Below are 20,379 nucleotides of genomic sequence, written 5' to 3'. Positions count from 1 at the left end.
CTACGTGCCGAGCGCTGGGCCAGGTGCTTTGAGGGATATAAAAATGTATACAAGTCAGACTTTGCTCTGAGGGAAGAGTATGTCATTTCGTCGGGGAAAAGAGATACGGTCCCAAATGGCAAGTGGCTTTATTCCATTAGTTCATCTGTCATTTGATTTTCTAGAAACTAGAAATACACTTTCCACATCAACAGTGTGGGGTCAAGGTGCCCAGGCCAACTCACTGTATCCTATTAACTATGGTAATCACATGCCATGGAAAATCCAAGATGGCTCTGATTTCAAGTGTTTAATCCAGTCCACATGTTACTGTTAGTTGAGGTCTTTGGAATTTTGATTTGGAAAGCACGACTGCATTTCCATTTGATCACCCAATACAAAACACTAGTGCAACCATACTTGCCTAATTTGTACCACATTGTCTCTATAGAGACAGGCAATGGACTTCCACTTTGAATTATAGGCCTGAGGCTCTTCCCCAGAAAACTAAACTCTTAAGATCAGCAGAAAATTATGTTCACACGTAACTGACTCCTTCTTAGCATGCAGGGCTCAGTTCAGACTTTACCTCCTTAGAGAGACATTCTCGGTCCACCCTGCCCATAGCCCATCCCAACACACAATCTTGATACTCTGATCAAATTTTTTCACAGCATGATCACTACCTGAAGTAACTTCATCTTGTCATTGGTTTACATGGTAATTACGTCTCTCACTAAAATGTCCCTCCACAGTACATGCCATTTCTTGCACACCGATGTGCTCATAAAGATCTCTGGGTTACTGAATGGTGAATCAGAGAATAGAAATAGATAAACTCACCTCCAAGACAAGGTAGGATATCCATGCTAACCAGATCAACAGGGTGGTCAAGCCGAGGAAACTAGTCAGCCGTTGACATACGTCTAGGGTCTGACCTCCTTTCTCAGACCAACAAAAACTTAGACCCAGAAAAAAAATGGATCATGGTTGTGGAGACAGACATGTCAGGACATAGGATACTGAGGTCACCAAGCGGTTCAGTTCTAGAACTCTCTATTTTGCTGCTGTGTTCACCGGGCGGTCTGATGAGGCAGGTTCCCATGTGGCCACTGGGCAACCACATGCAGGGAAGGCTGACACAAATTAGTATCTTTCCACTGGGAATACAAACACCACACCTGAGGGTTGTTCACGGCATTAAAAGGAATAACGTGTGTAAGTAAAGTGTTGATATAGCTGAATGCCTGGTCTATAGCAAGCATTCAGTAACAGGTGATTTCTCACCTGTTTGGTACATTTGTGCTTTGGCGGGGTCCAAGCTTAGAGCTGCAATGAATTCACCAAGGTTAATGGTACCTTCTCTGGTCTCCTAGAAGCTTCCTATTTGTCCTTTCCCAATGACACTCACATCTTGACACAGGCCTTTAAATAAACGTTTAAATAAGGCTCATAATTGTTCTCATTGGTGGCAGTGGTACCAAAGGAACCAAGAAAATATACTTAGTATATTCATCTCTTTGTATAGTCATCTCTACGTCTGTAAAATATGAATGTAATATGCAGAGCTGAAGGTGACCTTAGACATTATCTCACCCACCCCCTCATTTCTAGTGACAGAAAAAAGTATCCTTTGAATCACCTATAATACAAATTAAGTTTGAGATAATGTTTCAGAAATGTCTTGTCCTTTAAATTTTCTATCATGCATATGATTTATAGCCTACATATTAACATATATATGTGCGTATATGCCCAAACATTTTTTTTTTACTCAAGAAAGGTTATAGACCGTGGCTTTATTCCACTTAGTTGAGACCCTTTCTATTCTGCTCCCCTTACTATCCTGCAAGTCTCTAGATGGCAGAGACAATGTCTTGTGTGCCCCTTCTCGCTCATAAACACCCTCCTGGGGAGCACGCTAGGCTTCCAGGTCAGGGAGAATTCTCGAATGAATACATCTTGGTTCAAACTGCATGCCACCCTCTGGCCCCCATATATGTGTGTACGGACACAGTGGACAGTTAACACACACACATGTGCACACACAGACACACACAGTGTGTCCACATGTAGTGGACATCTGTTAACTTTGTCAGTCTAGCACTTTTCCCTTCTTCTTCTGGGCATAGACGCACCTTCTTCTCTTTGGGGACGGCTCCTCCCTTGGCCTCCCATATGTACTTGGAAATGGTAGTGCCATCCTGTTGCATGACAATTCCAGGCTGCTGACAGTGATTGCTGAAGCACCTGACTCAAGTCCAATTATAGCACCCTAGCCTCCTGGCCACAGTGATTGAGCCAAGGGTGGCCATATGACCTAAGCTGGAGCAGTCAGAGTTCTTCCCTGGGGTCTTTCTAACTGGAGCTGAGAGGACAGGTTATTTTCCTCTCTGGCGAAGTTATAAATATATGAGTCAGGAACAGTCTTGTCCCCCATTTTGGGGGGTAAGTGGTTTGAAAGAATGATCCCAACACATAGAAAAGATTAGAGACGAGAGATACATTTTTGTCTACGTCCAGGATTCGTTGTTCAACTGTACCTTTGAGTGTGTGAATGGTTCCAGCTTCCTTCCAGAAATGTCCCCTTTCTCCATAGTCGACTAGTCTGCTTCAGGTAGAGGAACTGAATGACTGGGTGACAAGGAGTTGTGTTTTGTCTGTTTTTGTTTTTTTTTTAAAGCATATCCTTTTACCCATTTTGAATTTATTAATGTAAAATCTATTCAAAACCCCATAAATGGATTAAAACCTGGTGCCGAAGAATCCCTCTTAGGGAGCAAACAGCATTTTGTTTTGCAAAAGAGTTTTACTGGTCATTTTAATTGTGGGAAAATAGGCCTCAGGGAAAGGCTTGGAAGGCAGAAGGTAAGGAAAGATAGAACTAAATTGCTATCTCTTGGGGCGCCTAAGAGGCTCAGTCGGTTGGGCCACCGACTCTTGATTACGGCTCAGGTCATGCTCTCACGGTTCATGGGACTGAGGTCCGAGTGGGGCTCTGTGCTGATGGTGTAGAGCCTACTTGGGATTCTCTCTCTCCTGTCTCTGTCCCTCCCCCACTCGCTCACACGCTCTCTCAAAATAAGTAAACATTAAAAAGCCAAAAAACTAAATTGCTCTCAAAGGGGGGAGGGGGTGTGGTGCCCAGGTGGCTCTGTCGGCTAAGCATCTGACTCTTGATCTTGGCTCAGGTCATCATCGAGCCCCGTGTTGGGCTCCACGCTGTCAACAGGGAGCCTGCTTAGGATTCTTTCTCTCTGTCTCTCTCTCTCAAAATAAATACATAAAATTAAAAAAAAAAAACCCTAAATTGCTCTCCTTAATCAATTAGGATTTGGGGAATTCCTTGGATACTCCGGGAGGGGGTGAGGGGCCTCAGAAAGGAGGAGGAGAGCTACTTTTCCAAGAGGCAGGTGACACAAGACCAAGAGTGGGAGATATTGAATTCCGAGAAATTGCTGATGGTGAAAATTGTTCAAGGTCTTTTAAGAACAGAGATAGTGGATATTTTAGGTCTAAATTTTGGGCCATATGCTGTGCTAGGCTGAGATGAGACCCTCTCTGTAACCACCAAAGTATAAAAGTCTACTAAACATAAGATCTTATCTGGGGAAGGAGCTGCCTGAGCTAATGCAGAACTGAGAGGAGACAGCAGCATGAAGGCAGACATACTTGAACTTGAGAATCCAGGAAGCGTGGGCTAATGAAGAAAAAGGAAATTTTCCTCAGTCCCACATCCTTGAGATGTGGGGCAGGGGCTGCTGGTTTTGACATTATTTGTAGGATGGGGACTTAAGCCATTTTATAGTTAGAGGATATTGACCCCTAGGGATGGAAGTTGGGGGGACGCTCGGGTAACCATCACTGGCTCTCACTTCCAAGAATGGATATGGGAGCTCCCTTGAATCTTGAGTGGGATACTAATCAAAGATAGTTTTCTTTTATAACAGGAGAGAATAAACCTAGACAAATTACTACAGTCAGGGATGAGGTGGGTTTAAAACACACCCAGGGGTAGCAGGGTGGTTCGGTTGGTTGAGCGTCCGACCTTGGCTTAGGTCATGATCTCATGGTTTCTGAGTTCGAGCCCCACATTGGGCTTGGTGCCCTCAGTACAGAGCCTGCTTTGGATCCTTTGTCCCCCTCTCTCACATTCTCTCTCAAAAGTAAATATGAAAATAATAAAATACACCTAAAGAAGTTTGAGTAGAGGTTCTTGACCTTTAGGACACAGTCATCACACTAGAAGATTCTTACAGGAGGCTTATGGAAGCCTCATAGGATGGAGTGGGTAGGGAGACGGAGATGCTCACACCCTAGATCCCTCTTCTCAAGAATTACTTTTAGAGGGGCACCTGGGTGGCTCAGTCGGTTAGGTGTTAGACTTCAGGACTTCCGCTCAGGCCATGATCTCATGAGCTTGAGCCCCATGTTGGGCTTGTGCTGACAGCTCAGAGCCTGGAGCTGCTTCAGATTCAGTGTCTCCCCCTCTGCTCCTCCCCTGCTCGCTCTCAAAAATAAACATAATTTTTTTTTTTTACTCTTTTAGTGATATCCCTCCACAGTGGCTCCCTGAGTTGGTGGCAGATGGAGAGCCAGTCATGGCCTCCCCCAAATGGTGCCGTCAGGGCCCCAGGCTGATAAGATGCTTTTATTACACGTTTTTCTGACGATAACCACCAGAGATCAATACCCTAAAATACAAGCATAGGCTGGTTCATCTTGACCCTGGGGTGAAGTTTCCTCTTTCGCCTTACTTTCCAACAACACCCAATATCCTGGAACATCAGAGTCAGTTATGGTGCCCAGATCCTTGCTGGTAAGAGAACCGTCCCCTTGTGTGTTTTCTCGTTTTCAGTGGGGTCTAGCTTAAACTTGCTATCTCAAGAATCCCATTTTCACCCTCTCTGACCTCTCAGAGCTATACACTCCGGGCTTCTAAAGAGTTCTAAAGATTTTTGGGGCGCCTGAGTGGCTCAGTTGGTTGAGCGTCTGGCTTTGGCTCAGGTCACGATCTCACAGCTCGTCGGTTTGAGCCCCGCGTCAGCACAGAGCCTGGAGCCTGCTTCTGCGTCTCCCTCTCTCTGCCCTCTCCCGCTCATGCTGTCTCTGTCTCTCAAAAATAAACATTAAAAAAATAGGTATTTTTTCAAAGTAGTCCCTACACCCAATGTGGGGCTCAAACCCATGACTCGGAGGTCAAGAGTCACGTGCTCTGCTGACTGAACCAGCCCAGCACCACTGGGCTTCCCAAGAATTCTAACAGTCCTATGAAGAATCTGTGGCCCAGTAGACCCCAGGCTAATTGACAGCCCGTCTATGGAATAGTCTTGGCATTCAAGGTCCTCCCATGGCCTGACCTTGACTCACCTTGAAACTGCATCACTGACCAGCTCTTCATCTCCCAGGTATGGCCAGGCCAGACTGCTGTTTTGTGATCCCAATTCATGCCTCCCTGCCGCCTTTCATCCTTCCCCCACATGGCCTCCCACCTCGCCTCCCCCTGCCCCATCCAACTCATCCTGCAAGCAGTGACTTCTCCAGTTCTGGAAGGAGACAGAAGCTCTTAGCCGTGGATTATCTCTTAACAGGGAGTCTGGTAGGAAAGAGTTTTACTCTTGTGTCTTTTTTCTTTTTTTTTTTTTAACCATTTAAAGTTTTACTGCATGCATTAATTTTTAAATTAAAATAGTTAATTTTAATTAACACAACGTCAGAAGGAAAATAAAAATCCACCTTCAAAGCAGGACCCCTGACCTTTGTCCTGCTTCAGTAAATGGACTCCAGGGTCCACACTGAGGTCCCCTGCTGCCTGGGAGAGGTCCACACTGAGTGTTACCACCTTTGATCAGCTCCTGGGGTGGAACTCACTCTAGGACATGCCCGAGGCCGGTGCCAGATGCTGGGGTGTCTCGTGGTGTAGCCGAGGGGCACTTGATGCAGTGGCGTCCACCAGACCAGGACACAGGAACCAGACAGCCCTGGCCCCCCCCCTCACTGGCTCAGTCACTAAACCTCTTTGGGAATCAGCTCCTTGAGGTTAAAATAAAGGGAGGGACTCCGGCTATGCGTTCAGGTGTTTCAAACCCATGTCTCAACAGTGACTTCTCCCCCTTCTTCACACTCTCAACAGTCAAAAAAAAAAAAAAAAAAAAAAAAAAAGAAAAGAAAAGAAAAAGAAAAAGTTGGTCTTATTCTCCATGATTTAGATTCTGAAAATATTGATTTCCTGCATATGCTCTTACAAGCAGAATACTGCCTCCTCCCAAAAGGAAAACACTGGACTAGAAGGTTCCCTTCTGCTCTACCAAAACTCCATGGCATCTGTTTAACTTCTCATCTCAACTCCTCTTCTTAAGATTTGCCTTCTTCAGAAAGCAGAAGGAAGGAAAAAAAGAAAATCGCAGTCGGGCTCCGGTTCCTCGAGGCTTTACCGTAGGAAGCCATGCTGCAGAGCCCTCTGGCCTTGTGAAAATGCAGTCTGCAATCTGGACACCTTTTATTTAATTTCAAGAACTCCCCTTGCCTGGCGGAAAGGGGTCTGAGCAAAGCAGCGCAGCGCAGATGAGGGGAGGGTGGAAGCAGGACACTCGCAAACTGGTGCCGGCTGGGCTGCCCCGACTGGGACAGAAGCAGGAGCGACGGGAGGGGCAGAACAAGTCATTCTTGACGCAAACAAGGGTCTTGGGGCGCGCCACCCCATCCCAGTGCCTGGTCATGCAAGATGCAGAAATGGAGACCGTGGCCCCTCAGGACCACGGAGCAGATGCACCAACCGAAGGGAGTCCTTTGGGCGCCTCCCGAGGCGCCTGCAGGGTCTGGGGCAGAGTAGGGTATGCTGTCCACGAGCATGGTCAGATAACAGATAGCACCGGTTGGGAGGCTCAGGGCAGGAGACCGAGGCTCTCAGACTCTAGCACCCGCTTGCCCGGCCCTCCCGGGAAGAGACTCACTTCCTTGATCGCTGCTCCTGCGGCCACAGCCTCTCCCTCACCCCTTTGCCCTGGGAATAAATCAACTGGAATAAATCAACAAAGTGAGGTCTGACCCAGGGCACCGGCTGCCTCTGGAGGGCCGGGTCACTACTGTGCAGTAAAAAGACGCACCGGATTGAAGGACCGGAGGTGGGAAGAACAGGCTGGGGGCAGGGGACCTACTGCCCGGGAGCGCCTACACAGGAAGAGCCTTTCTGGGAGGCACCAGCCAGGGCATCGCGGAGCTGCTTGGTCCCCCGCCTCGGGGTAACCGGGGGAGTTGGCCCCCCGCTGCTTCTGATTTCTGGTGGGTCAGGGGAAGGAGGCAGGAGAGAGACTGAGAGAGGCCAGGCCAGAATAGTCTCTCAGACGCGGGAGGTAGGCAGTGTGTGTGGTGGGGGACACTGCTCTGGGGCCCAGGAGCCCTGCCACTCTTCTTGCAGGATCCTGGGTAAGCCATCCATCTGGGGTCTCTCTTCTCTCAGTTGCCAAGTGGGGACGATCCTACCCCATCCACCTCAGAGGGACAGGCTAAGGGTAAAAACGGCTGACGGATAGAAAACACGTTTAAAAAAGTACAAAGCGCTATTGGAACGCGAGGCAGTGCTGTCATAAGACACGTTACCCCTTAGCCCATCCCTCATTTCACTGACACACTTTGGCTAACCTACTCGGCATCTCTTAACCTTAGGACCTCATTTCTTTCGCTCAGAAGGCTTCTGGGACTCCCTAGTTGCTTCCCCTGATCACAGTCTGTGACCCCCGCGGCCAATGGGGCGCGCCAGGTGTCGGAGGTGAGTGCCCGAAGACTGTCGCCTCCTCACTGTCCCTCTGGCACCTTCCCTTGGGGAAGACGCTCAGCTGGCCCCTTGGTCCACCCTATGAGATGAGCTGGCCGTCCGTTCAGGCCGGACAGGTCTAGGGGCCCCCTGCCCAACCCCCCCTTGCCACCCCCCCCCCCCCAGAGGACCCTGTCTGGAGTGCAATTCCTCTTCCCAATTTCCAGCGGGCGGCAGGAGGAGGGAGGGAAGGCGCGCCGAGAACCACGAACCACGGGCAGGATCGGGTTGGGGGGGGGGGGGGTGTTCCGGACGCGCCCCCAGCCCGGGGCCGCTCCCCACCCCCTGCTCCTGCCGCCGGGCCCTCCCCTCCCCCAGCCCAGCCCTAGTCGTGCTCTGGTGGCGCCTGGAGAGGCCGAGGGGCGCCGAGCCCCGGGCCGCCACTGTGCACGCGCAGGTGGTCCTTGAGCGACTCCTTGTAGCGGAAGCTCTTGCCGCACTCGCCGCACGTGTAGGGCCGCTCGCCCGTGTGGATGCGCTGGTGCTTGAGCAGGTTCTGCTTGCGGATGAAGCTCTTGCCGCAGAGCGCGCACTGGAACGGCCGCTCGCCCGTGTGCAGCCGCTGGTGGTTCTGCAGGTGCTCCTTGCGACTGTAGGTCTTCTCGCACTCGGAGCACTTGTAGGGCCGCTCGCCGCGGTGCGTCATCTGGTGGCGGATGAGGCCCGAGTGGCAATTGAAGCTCTTCTCGCACTCGGCGCACTCGTACGGCCGCTCCTTGGTGTGGCTGCGGTGGTGGATGATGAGGCTCTTGCGCACCCCGAAACTCTTGCCGCACTCGGGGCACGAGTAGGGCTTGCTGCGCGCGCCGTGCAGGAGCAGGCTCCGCCGCAGCCCGCCCGGGCAGCAGCTGCCGCAGCCACCGCCGCCGCCCCCGGGCCCCCCGCCCGCGCCCCCGCCGCCCCCCTGCGCCCCGCCTGCGCCCCGCTCCCCGGCCAGCGCGGGGAAGCCGTCGTCCGGGGGCCCGCCGCCCGCCGCCGTCTCGGCCGCCGGGAGCACCGCCAGGCTCGGTGGAGCCGGCTGCGGCTGCGGCTGCGGCTGCTGCGGCTGCTGTGGGGCGGGGGGCGGGTTCTTCACCAGCAGCAGGCTGTCACCTGCAGAGGAGGACACACGGAGAAGTGACATGCTGATGGCGCTCTGTCCGGGGTCCCCCCCCCCCCGCACACCCTCCCTGAGAGGGGCCCAGGCCCTTAACGGATTTCCTCTGCGGCTATCTGGGCCTCAGCTTCTCCGAAAAAATGAGGGGACTGAGCAAGGGCAGGGGGCATGTTCCCTATGGTTCCGGGGCTCCTTGACCCTCTGACGTGCCCGAAGCCACCCGCTGGCTGGAGAGCACCAGAAGCAGGTCCAGCAGGTGGCACTCAGTTAGGAGAGGAAACACCTGCAGAAAGCAGGGGCAGGGATGGGGGGGGGGGGGCTGGGCTATGTGGAAGTCACGTGAAGTCACGTGGGAAAGCCGAATTGCCAGGAAATAAGAAAACAACCGCATTCTGATGTTTGATGCTAATTGATCTAAGGAGAATCTCTGGACCAGAGGGAAAGAATTTACCAGAACTTATCCAAGGCGAAAGCCTGTCTGGGGGCCTACAGAAATGGAATGCAGGGAGTGGGGACCAGAACCACATGGCCATTTTCAGTCGTGTTTCTTTCAAGCCACTGGCCTTCAGACTTGAACAGCAGCACAGTGCCCGGACCACTGGGCCCAGCCTGCCCGTCTCTATCCCCATCAAAACTGACCAGACAACGGGGGGGGGGGGGGAGGGAGGGGGTTCAGTCAGTTAAGCCTCTAACTCTCGATTTTGGCTCAGGTCATGATCTCGTGGTTCGTGAGTTCAAGCCCCGCATCCGGCTCTACGCTGATAGTGTGGAGCCTGCTTGGGATTCTCTGTCTCCCTCTCTCTCTGCCCCTCCTCCAAGCATTCTCTCTCTCTCTCAAAAATAAATAAATAAACTTAAAAAAAAAACCCAAAAAACTGATGAGGTAGAGAGCCAACTCCATAGGACACTGGCCAGGGGCCAAAGCCTCAGTAACTCTCCGGGCCTCGATCCAGGGTGCCAGGCCTTCAATCCTGTAGGACTGATCGTGGGCTGTGGCCTCCATCGCAGCTGCACCACGGGCCTTGTTTCTCCCTCCACCCAACCTGCTTCTCTCACCCCTTCATTCCCAAGGGGACCCCAGGAACCACACGCACATAAGCCTCCATTTCAGGGCCAGTTTCCCAGGATACCCAACTTGAAACAGTCCTAATTTCTACTCTGATAATTCTTCCAACTCGGTGTGCACATCAATCCACTGCTCTCACCTTCCCATCATGCACCCGCTCCCCTTGTTGCCCTCCCTTGGTCAGCACCGGGGTCACTGGGCCACAAAACACCCTTTATGCCTCTGCTCTGCTTGCCTGGGGAACCCCAACACAGCAACCATGCTTGAGCAGCTGAAGACGGCTGGCAAAAATTGCACAGATCTCAAAAGGGGCCGCCACCCAGCCTGTCACCCTACTCTACTTCTCAGCGTGCCCTGATTTATGGGGCATACATCCCACCTCTTCCAGCTGCCAGCCTGAGAACTGTTGTTCCCGCCCTCACTGGCCAGTAATGAATTCAGACTTAGGCACGTGACCTCGTTCTGGCCGATGACACGTGAGGAGGAGGCTTCTGGGTGTTTCCTCACTCCTTCGAGTGTAGGAAGAGATGGCCTTTCCTTTCCCTCTGGTCTGGATGTGACTGCTTTGGAAGAGCTGTGCCCATCTTGCTCCAGCCATTCCAAGGAGGCTGAACAAAGAGCTGGAAAGAACCCGGGTCCCGGATAACGTAGCTTCATCCTTGAATTAACCTGAGGCTCAACCTCAACTGCCTCTTAGTTACGTAGTGGAATAAATGTCTTCATTGTTGAGGGCAGTTTCAATCAGGGGTCTAAAGCAGTGGAGAACAGCCTACCAGGCACGGTGGTCCAGTATCTCCCAATTTAAGAGAACATTCTCCCCGGACTCCATGTGCTCCCAGGCTCCGCTACCCCATCTCACCTCATCTTTGGTCCTTTTCATACCAATGTTCTTGAAGAGTTATCTACCCTTGCTTTTACTGATCTCTTTCAAACTCTCCCCGCTGAAACAACTTTTTCAAGGTCATCAACAACCTCCAAGTTGCCCAATCCAATGGCCTCTTCGCAGTCCTGCATATTCAGGCCCTCGTTGTGTTTGTAGTTAACCCTCCCTCGAGAGTCTCTTCTCTTAGCCTCTGGATTTCCTCCAGGCTCACACCTCATGCCTCTTTAATTCTTTGTCTACGCTCTCCCTAGATCTCTTAGAGTCCCCAGCCTTAAAATAACCTATGTATAATAATTTAGCAGGCCTTTGTCCCTGGTCCCTAGGAGGTAGCCTCTAAATCCTTGGAATTTCCAGGGTGAAAGGAGTGTCTTTCTTATTCACGGTAGGCTCTGGTGTTATGCTAATGAGGCAATTCGTGGTGAGGGCCTAGATAGTGGAAGTCAAAAAATGATGACTCAGGATCTGGGCTGCCTATGCCAGTAAGACCGTCCCCACGACTGGAGAGAGGGGACAGGCTGGAGAACGACCTCAACCTCACCTCCAGTGGTTCAGTCAGAACCACTCAGTCAGAAGTATGCAAAGAAACTCCAGTAAAAATTCTAGACACAGAAGCTTCAGTGAGCTTCTCTAATAGGCAATACATACTGTGTATTGTCACACATCACTGTGCTGGGACAGTGACACTCCTGATCCCACAGGGAGCAGACAACGTAAGCTTCCATAAGCTTCAATGTTTAGGACCCTTCCAGAACTGGTCCTGTGGATCTCTCCTTTTGCTAGTTCTGATTTGAATCCTTTTGCTCTAATAAAACTAACTATGAGATGCCTGAGATGCCTTCCTGAGTTCTGTGAGTTGTTCTAGTGAACTGAACCCCAGGGGCTAATGGGAACCCCTGGATTTGTACCCAGATGGTCACAAGTGAGTGGGTTGGGGACCCTCAAATTTGCAGCTGGTGTCTGAAGTCAGAGCAGTCTCGTGGAGGAGGGCACTTCACCTGGGAAGTCTGGTCTAATTCCAGGGAGCTGCTGTCAGAAGTCATTGCCACCTACAACCCCAGGTGAATCTAACCCCGAGTTCTCTCTTGAACTTCAGACTCCTGTGTTCATCTGCCTACTTGGATGCCATCTCAGATCTTACAGGCCCAAAGTAGAGCACTTGATTTACACAGTGAACCAGCTCTGTCCCAGGACTCACCATTCCAGGAAATGGAATTTTGGTTCAGGTCCTGATTTCACGGTGTGTGAGTTCGAGCCCCGCATCGGGTTCTATGCTGACCCCATGGATCCTGCCTGGGATTCTCTCTGTCCCCCCACTCCCTCTCCGTCCCTCCCTTTCTCTCGCTCTCAAAAATAAATAAAAATAAATGAACATTAAAAAAAAAAAAAAAAAAAAAAGGAAACCAGATCATGTCACTAACCTGTTTCTTCCCCAGGGAGGCCTTTCCTGACTTAACCCCCTGCCCCCCCCCCCCCCCCCCGCCAAGTCATCACCTCAGAGCCCGGACTGCCCCTGACTTTATCTGGTATGCTCGCGAACTTGCTTGTCCCCCATCACCTTCCCACATAAGGAGCGACCCAGGCTCTTTTTCCCTGCTGTTCCTAAGTACTTGTAATACTGCATAGCACAGAGTAGGCACTGAGGAAATCTTTCTCAAATAACAGAAACTGAAAAAGGCGGGGACCAGTGCTTTAACCCAAGGCAGCGAACAACGTGGGAATTTCAGGAGTGGGCCTTCAAATTGCATTTTGTAGGTGTTGGCATCTGCGTAGGGGAGTCTGGCTCTAGGCTCCTGACCCCACTCGCTCCAGAAGCATCTGGTAGCCACGGGACTCCAAAGTCCTCCTCAGACTTGTGCTTCGATGGAGCATCATGTACACTCCCTTCCCTTTGGCTGAATTAGATTTTTCTTCCTGTCTTACACTAGCTATCAGATATAATTGAGGAATCCCTTTTACTACAATGTAGTGTCCAATCAGGCCAAAGTCTGACTTTGGGTCAAATAGGATACCAGGTCTTTCTTGCACACCCCGGGACAGGGGGAAGGAGGCTGGCAGAGACAGGCATCCTAGGGTTCTGTGTTTTACTCTAATTCCACTACCCTCTCCAGTCCCAAACCCTCTCCAGAAGACGTGATCCCACGTCTCACCAAAAGTCCATCCTGTTGTCCTTGAGAAAGGATGTGTACTCTTTAAACCTCAGAGATACCACAGGTGAGATACTAATTTCAAGACGAACAAGCGGAAGGCGGGCCCCCGCTTTGGGAGAAGGTCAGGAAGCTGTGATAAGAGGCTCTGGTGACCGGGCCAGCGGGAGCATTTCCCGACACTCCTGTCTCCCAAACGCCGGGCATTGCCTCCCAAATGCCAAGGTTCGAAGGCCTCCCAGAGAGAAAACAGCACGAGGCAAATCGTTCTGTGACTCAGAATATCCAAACCGAGTAGGTAAAATGGTCTGCTCACTTGCAAAGCTTTGCAGTCTCTGTATAGACTCCCCTCGATCATTCCCACAGCCACACAAGGTCTCCAGGAAAAGGCTCCTCCAGGCCCACGCACCCCCAGGCAACTTGGAGAAATCAAGTGGTCGTGCTGAGGGACGAAGGTTTGGGCAGAATTCCTGGCACGGGGTTTGATGAACTAGCACCTACGTCTTCGAGGCCAGAAATGGCCTCAAGCACCATCAAGAAGGGAGTGGAAAACTGCGGTCACTTCTTCCTGGCCTCAGTCAGTCCCCTGGCTTGCCCGGTCTCACCCCAGCCCAGCAGCAGATCGGAAGAGGACCACTTTAAATTCTATTTTCAACAAGGGCACACGCGGCTCCTCTCCGGCTCCCTGACCAGTCCTCCAGCCCCAGCCAACTCTTCCAGACTGGACTCAACTGGTCTCACGGAGAGCGGGATCCACTTGCCTGGGTTTTAAAGGGCCTCCCCGATCAGAAATAATCTACGTGCTCAGCTCTCCCCTGGATTCTAGGCTCTTGGAGGGTTTCAGGAGTATGGACAGGGAGCATACTGACCAGAAGACACTAAGTCAGCCATCTCGAGGGCAAGGACATAGTGCTAAGTCTGGCAAGGAACACCAGCCAGACGCTAAGGGTGTTAAATGATCCGCGAACATATGCCTAAGGTCACTGGCCAATAAGTGAAACTTCAAAAAAGACCCAGGAGACCCAAATCATGTGAGACGTTTGGTCCCTTACCTACTGGGGGAAAAAAAAATCCCCTCTGCCTGTTGGAGCTTTAGTATCTTTACCAGCTACTCTGGGAGGTCAGCTCAGGGCTGGCTTGGGACTACGGCCAGCGTCTTCTCATTACGTGAGCCACCTGGTATCATCAACTCCTGCTCAGGCGCCAGTGGCTCGGCTCTCTCCCAGCCCCCTCTCCTCTCCCTGCTGTTACGAGCTGAACTACAGCCCCCCAAAAAGAGGTGGAAATCCAAACCCCAGGTACTGCAGAAAGTGACCTTATTTGGAAACAGCCTCTTTCCAGACGTAATTAGTTAAGATGAGGTCATACTGGAGTAGCGTGGGCCCTGACGCCGTCTAACTTATGTCTTTAAAGGAAGATGGCTAGGAGAGGACACCGACACGCAGGGAGAACACCACGCGAGGGTAAAGGCAGAGGTGGAGCCATGCATCTGCCAGCCCAAGGAATGCTAAACGCTGCCACAAACACCAGAAGCTAGGAGGTTTTCAGAAAGGGCATGACCCTGCCGACCCCTTGATTTCAGACTTCTGGCCTCCGGAACGGAGAGACAATACCTTTCTGTTGTTCTAAGCCACCCCGTTTGTGGTGCCTTGTTAAGACAGCGCTAGGAGGGGCGCTCAGTGGGTTGAGCGGCCGGCTTCGGCTCAGGTCATGATCTCACAGTTTGTGGGTTCGAGCCCCACGCTGGGCTCTGTGCTGACACTTCAGAGCCTGGAGCCTGCTGTGGATTCTGTCTCCCTCTCTCTGCTCCTCCCCCACTCGTGCTCTGTGTGTGTGTCTCTCTCTCTCAAAAATAAATAAACATTAAAAAAAAAGAAGACGACAGCACAAGGACACAAACATGCCCGCCGTCTTCCAAGAGGAAAGGAGACAGTGCTTTGATACAGAACATCACCCTGCCAGGGGGGAGGCCGAGGCAAGCAACCAGCCCTGTGGACGACATACCCAGGGGCCCCAGGGGACGCGTTACTCACTGGGGCCAGAGTCTAATCCGAGCTCTCCTTCCATGGAGTCACGTGGGCCCCACGGGTATGGCTGCTCCTCCTGTTTGATCCACGACAGAATGTCATGTGCTGAGATCAGAGACTCTGTTCGTGGAAAGAAGGCAGCCTGAGATTCTGTTCATTCCCACTGAGCAGCCCATCAAGGGTTAGAAAACCCTCACATGCAAGGCCCGCCGCCCCGGCTCACAGGGCACGTGGCAGTGGGGCATCTTTGTCTCATTTCCTGGCCTCCTCACCCTCCCAAGCGCCCTCACGGATGGGATCTCGCTTGTGCTCGAGACATTGAGCTGGCCACGGAGGAGGAGGCTTCGCCCAAAGTCTGTGCAGCTGCAGAACCCAGATGAGAACCTGCATCTTCCAATCTGTCTGCCTGCGGGTCCACAAGAGGCCAGAGGGAGGTCTGGTGTCTGACGGCCCACGGGACCGGACCAGGGTACGAGTAATAGGACTTAAGAACCAGCAATGGCAGGGGCGCGTGGGTGGCTCAGATGGTTAAGCGTCTGACTTCAGCTCAGGTCATGATCTCGTGGTTCCCGGGTTTGAGACCCGCATTGGGCTCTCTGCTATCGGCATGGAGCCTGCTTTGGATCCTCTGTTCCCTTCTTTGTGCTCCCTCTCTCTCTGTCTCTCTCTCTCAAAAATAAATAAACATTAAACAAAAAAAATTTTTTAAGTTCTAAAGTTGAAACAAGGAATGCTAGCTTTTTTTTTTTTTTTAATTTTTCTAATGTTTATTTTATTTTTGAGAGAGAGGGAGAGAGAGAGAACAAGCAGGGGAGGGACAGAGAGAAGGAGACACAGAATCCAAAGCAGGCTCCAGGCTCCGAGCTATCAGCACAGAGCCTGATGCGGGGCTTGAACTGACGAACCGTAAGATCATGACCTGAGCCGAAGTCAGATGCTCAACTGAGCCACCCAGGCGCCCCAGGAATGCTAGCTTTTATGTCTGATCTTGTCTTCCTGGTGTGTGGGGTCAGTTGAGACCCTGGGGTCATCGCTACCAAATATGAGGACACGGGACTTCTCCAGCTCTACAAGCACACGTGAAAACACATACACGCGCGCGCACGCGTGCGCGCGCGCACGCGCAGGTCCCAGACAGGTGCAACTTCACTGTTCTGTATGCGTGGACCGTACCCAGAAGTTTCTCAGAAGAGATTTAACTAGCGTCCACTCATGAAAAATTCCAAAAAACGTAAATTACTTTCATTCTGTCACAGAAATATATACCAGTTCTAAAAGTCTTTCTGGTTATATTTATTGCTCAAAAATTGTCATTGCTGAAATAACTGTCGCGTCAGTTACGTTGACGCAATAAACTGTCAATGTAATGATTCTTTTAGAAAAGCCCTCTGTACTTTACGAATGGTTAGATTCCAAAATCTGTATGAAGTTGCTAACGGAGGGACACGCTGTATTCTATCCCCTGAGCCTTTCACTGGCCTTTAACCAAAAGTGATCAGACTGACTTCCCAGCAGTTACAAAACTCAGAGAGAGTCTCCGTGTCCTTGACATTCATCCTGGTATCTTGCTTACCTGAATTGGGGTCCGTTGGAATATCTCTCTCTGCCAGATCCTGCTGATCCCATACGCACGGGTGCTCCTCCTGTTTAATCCGGGACAAGAGGTCCTGGGCGGAGGCTGGTGAGTCTGTGGGGATACAGCAACAAAGGCCTCAGGGGACACGAGGGGGCCTGCAAGTCTGTGCTCTGAGTAAATCTCTCATTTCCTGCAACGATCTCTTTTCCCTAAAATTCAGGCATAATTGAATCACACTAATTAATTAAAGGTTTAAGTCAGCTTGTCCCCATTTAATGGAGCTTTTGTGGCAGAGTGGATACTGTGGGGCGAGCATCATTACCGGTGACTTCGAGAGAGAGTCTTTCTGTGCTTCGGGAACTTCAGTCGTTAGAGTAAGAGTCACATTTGGGCCCAAAGCTCCACCGTGGCCAGAGGTATTCCTCGCGAGGGGATTTTCCAGGAAAATGAGGCCTTCCCTGAGCCTTTTAGATTCACCATTTTATTGGGATTTTTCTAAGATGTATGCTCTCTCTTCTGCAGTCTGCTCAACCTCATTTACTCTTTCTTGCCTTCTTATCTCTCAAAGTTCTCTCTGAAGATACTAATACTGTGATGCCGTCTGGGAGCATGCCTGACGGAAAGGGAACAGGCTTTCCCCCACTCAGATGATGTGATCCCTTACCTGTGGGCGTGAGGCTCTGACTAAGTGGGGGCTGAGGTTTGTGGAACTCTAACCTCTGGATAAGTAATGAGCTATAGTATGTTACGAGATCCTGGGGCGCCTGGGTGGCGCAGTCGGTTAAGCGTCCGACTTCAGCCAGGTCACGATCTCGCGGTCCGTGAGTTCGAGCCCCGCGTCAGGCTCTGGGCTGATGGCTCGGAGCCTGGAGCCTGTTTCTGATTCTGTGTCTCCCTCTCTCTCTGCCCCTCCCCCGTTCATGCTCTGTCTCTCTCTGTCCCAAAAATAAATAAGAACGTTGAAAAAAAAATTTTTTAGTATGTTACGAGATCCTGTGATGGGTAATTTTGTGACAGCTAGGCCATGGAACCCACATAGTTGGCCAGACGTCATTCTAGATATTTCTGTAAGTGTATTTTTTTTTCTTCATAGATTGGTATTTAAATCAGGAACCCTTGAGTCAAATGGACTGCCTTCCACAACGTGGGTGAGCCTCATGCCAACAGCTGAAGGCTTTCGTAGAAAAAGACCAAGCACCCCCAAAGGAAGAGGGGATCCGGCCAGCAGACTGGACACGGCAGCCTCCACAATCATTGAAGCCAAGTCCTTAAAATCAATCAGTCTGTCTCTCTCTCTCCACACCCAGACACACACCCACACTCACCTTGTGGGTTCTCGGAAATAGTTAAAATAGTTGAAAACTGATACAAAAAAGACAAGAAACAGGACAAGCTAAGCCCGGATGGGCGGCAGATTGCTGGAGCCATGTTCGTGCCCCTTCAGGAAACCCTGTCTCTCTGCCCGCCCGAGGTCCAACTTCTCCATTTCCAGCTCTGGCCTCTGGCCTGGCACACACAATGGACAGTGCTGGGGGCCGTCAGACCATGCCGGGCCCTTCCTCTCCCTCCCTGGCTCGGGCAGCTCCTGGACTCACTCACCAGTAATGGACTCCGTGGGGACGGCTCTTTCCTCCAGGCCCCGCTGGCCCCGGACACATAGGGCTTCCTCCCGCTTTACCTGAGAGGACGAATCCTGTGCAGGCACCAGGGGCTCCGCTCCTGGGGAGAGGGAATCATGTCATTTTGGTGTCCTTTCTGAACAACATCACCCGGATGTTCTTAGGGTCAGGAGCACGGCTGACGGCACTTGTGAGGGAAGGACACGGGGGCTTCGGGTTCCTGGTGGGCAACTGCAGGGGACCCCGAGAAGCAGAAGGTCCTGGGAGCAGAGAAACAATCAGTATTCAGGACAAAGGGGTAGGCCTGGCCACAAGATGAGGTGTAATAAGGCCGGGAGAGAGTTCCAGAAACAGCCCAGGCTGGGTTCGGTGCTAATCAGGACCAGGTCAGAAGTTTGACCTCCGTGTAGGAGTCACTGATTTTCACTTTTCACCCCAGTCAGAAAGAGGTGGCCAGATACACACACACACATACACACACACACACACACACACACACACACACACACACACACACACACACACGCCAGGTCCTTCTGATGTTCCATGGCATGATGTACCAGCCCGGCAGCGGGTGGCTTGGGTGGAGGGGGACAGATTAGATGAGGGACTGGGTTCAACACTGCCCGCAGCCCAGCAGGCGAGTCACCCAACCTCTCTCTTGGCCTGTTCGTTCCCCCCACAATGTGGGCATAGCGATCATGGCTCTAGCTCCCGCCCAGGGATGGATGAGAACTCGGGGAGACTGCTGATGTACCGGACTGAAACGTGAACGCCTGCAGCGCTGGAAGGCAGGGAAGGGGCCGCTCGGATGAACTGTCCAGAGACAGAGACTTGAGCAGTGGTGGCCGGTGGCTGGGGGCCGGGGGCGTGGCGGGGGAAGTAGGAGTGACTGCTCATGGGTCCGGGGTCTCCCGTGAGGAAAATGTTCTGGAACTCGACAGTGGTGATGGTCACACAGCTTTGTGAACCACTGAATTACACACTTTATAAGAGTGACTTTAGGGGCGCCTGGGCGGCTCAGTCGGTTGAGCGTCCGACTTCGGCTCAGGTCATGATCTCGCAGTTAGTGAGTTCGAGCCCTGCGTCGGGCTCTGTGCTGCCAGCTCAGAGCCTGGAGCCTCATTTGGATTCTGTGTCTCTGTCTCTCTCTGTCCCTCCCCTGCTCACACTCTGTCTCTCTCTCTCTCTCAAAAATAAACTTAAAAAAAATTAAAATAAATAAATACATAAAAGAGTGACTTTATGGCACATGAATTACATCTCAATGAAGAGAACAGACTGGCAAGGAGGGGTCGCTACCTTCTAAGGGAGCTTCCTTAAAAAGGACAGAGTTCAGGGGCGCCTGGGCGGCTTAGTCGGTTAAGCATCCGACTTCGGCTCAGGTCACGGTCTCATGGCTGAGTTCGTGTCCCGAGTTGGGCTCTGTGCTATCAGTGTTGAGCCTGCTTCAGATCCTCTGTCCCCACGCCCCCTCCCCTACTCATAATGTCAGGAACTAGATCTCCTGGAGACCACACATCCCCTCTTGAGTAAGGAAGGCAGTGAGGAAGGCGTGAAGTGTGAATCTGCCTGTGGTGAGGCCCCAGCAAAACCCTGTATCCATGTGGGCTCCCCATCTGCCCCGGGGCTAGGCTCGGCTGCTCCCAGGTCTCCAGCCTCTCCCTGCAGGCGGAGGTCAGGCCTGGGAGGCTGCGAGCCTGCTCCTCTCTTGTCTCTGCCCAGCTCACCTGGGCCTCCACAGCTGCCTGGCTCTGACCCAACAGACAAGCTCGGTGCTCCTTGGGCCCAGAAGCCTCTTCCTGTAAGTGACTGCCATTATTTCGGTGGTGGCAGAACCGGCCCCGAGAACGACTCAAGGGAAGCCCGTCTTGAACTCAAGCAAGGATGGTGAGGCTTCTCTCCTGCCCTGACCTTGGCCCGGGGCTTTTTTTCAGCTGCCATCACCTGTGTCTGGATCCATTAGGATTTCTCGCTCTTCTGGGTCTCGCTGCTCCCACACGCAAGGCTCTTCCCTGGGCTCCGCCTGGGATGGCGCATCCGGCTTGGGCACTGCGCCCTCTGCGTCTAGAATGAGTTGGAAGGGAAGGAAGGACACAGCGAAGTTGACCAATGGATCCCGATCAAGGGCGCTGGCAGAAGTCTCCCTCACTCCAGATGCCCTCCCCACCAGAGG

At 51.9% G+C, this 20,379-nt stretch overlaps 1 protein-coding gene across 1 annotated transcript in view; it reads right to left on the bottom strand.

The window, feature by feature from the left end:
• Positions 1–6,461: 6,461 nt before the first annotated feature.
• ZNF282 (zinc finger protein 282) overlaps positions 6,462–20,379 on the bottom strand; it is a 26,760-nt gene continuing 12,842 nt past the window's right edge. The window contains exons 4-8 of the mRNA XM_023250699.2: positions 20,151–20,270; positions 18,184–18,303; positions 16,582–16,695; positions 15,015–15,128; positions 6,462–8,884 (exon numbers count right to left, since the gene is read on the bottom strand). Of these exons, the coding sequence (XP_023106467.2) occupies positions 8,118–8,884; positions 15,015–15,128; positions 16,582–16,695; positions 18,184–18,303; positions 20,151–20,270 (1,235 nt within the window). The 3' untranslated portion in view covers positions 6,462–8,117. The remainder of the gene's footprint in view (positions 8,885–15,014; positions 15,129–16,581; positions 16,696–18,183; positions 18,304–20,150; positions 20,271–20,379) is intronic.

The sequence above is a fragment of the Felis catus genome, chromosome A2 (assembly GCF_018350175.1).
Source record: "Felis catus isolate Fca126 chromosome A2, F.catus_Fca126_mat1.0, whole genome shotgun sequence".
NCBI lineage: Eukaryota > Metazoa > Chordata > Mammalia > Carnivora > Felidae > Felis > Felis catus.
Note: the sequence above shows the minus strand (reverse complement) of the source record. Positions and strands in the feature narration are given on the sequence as shown.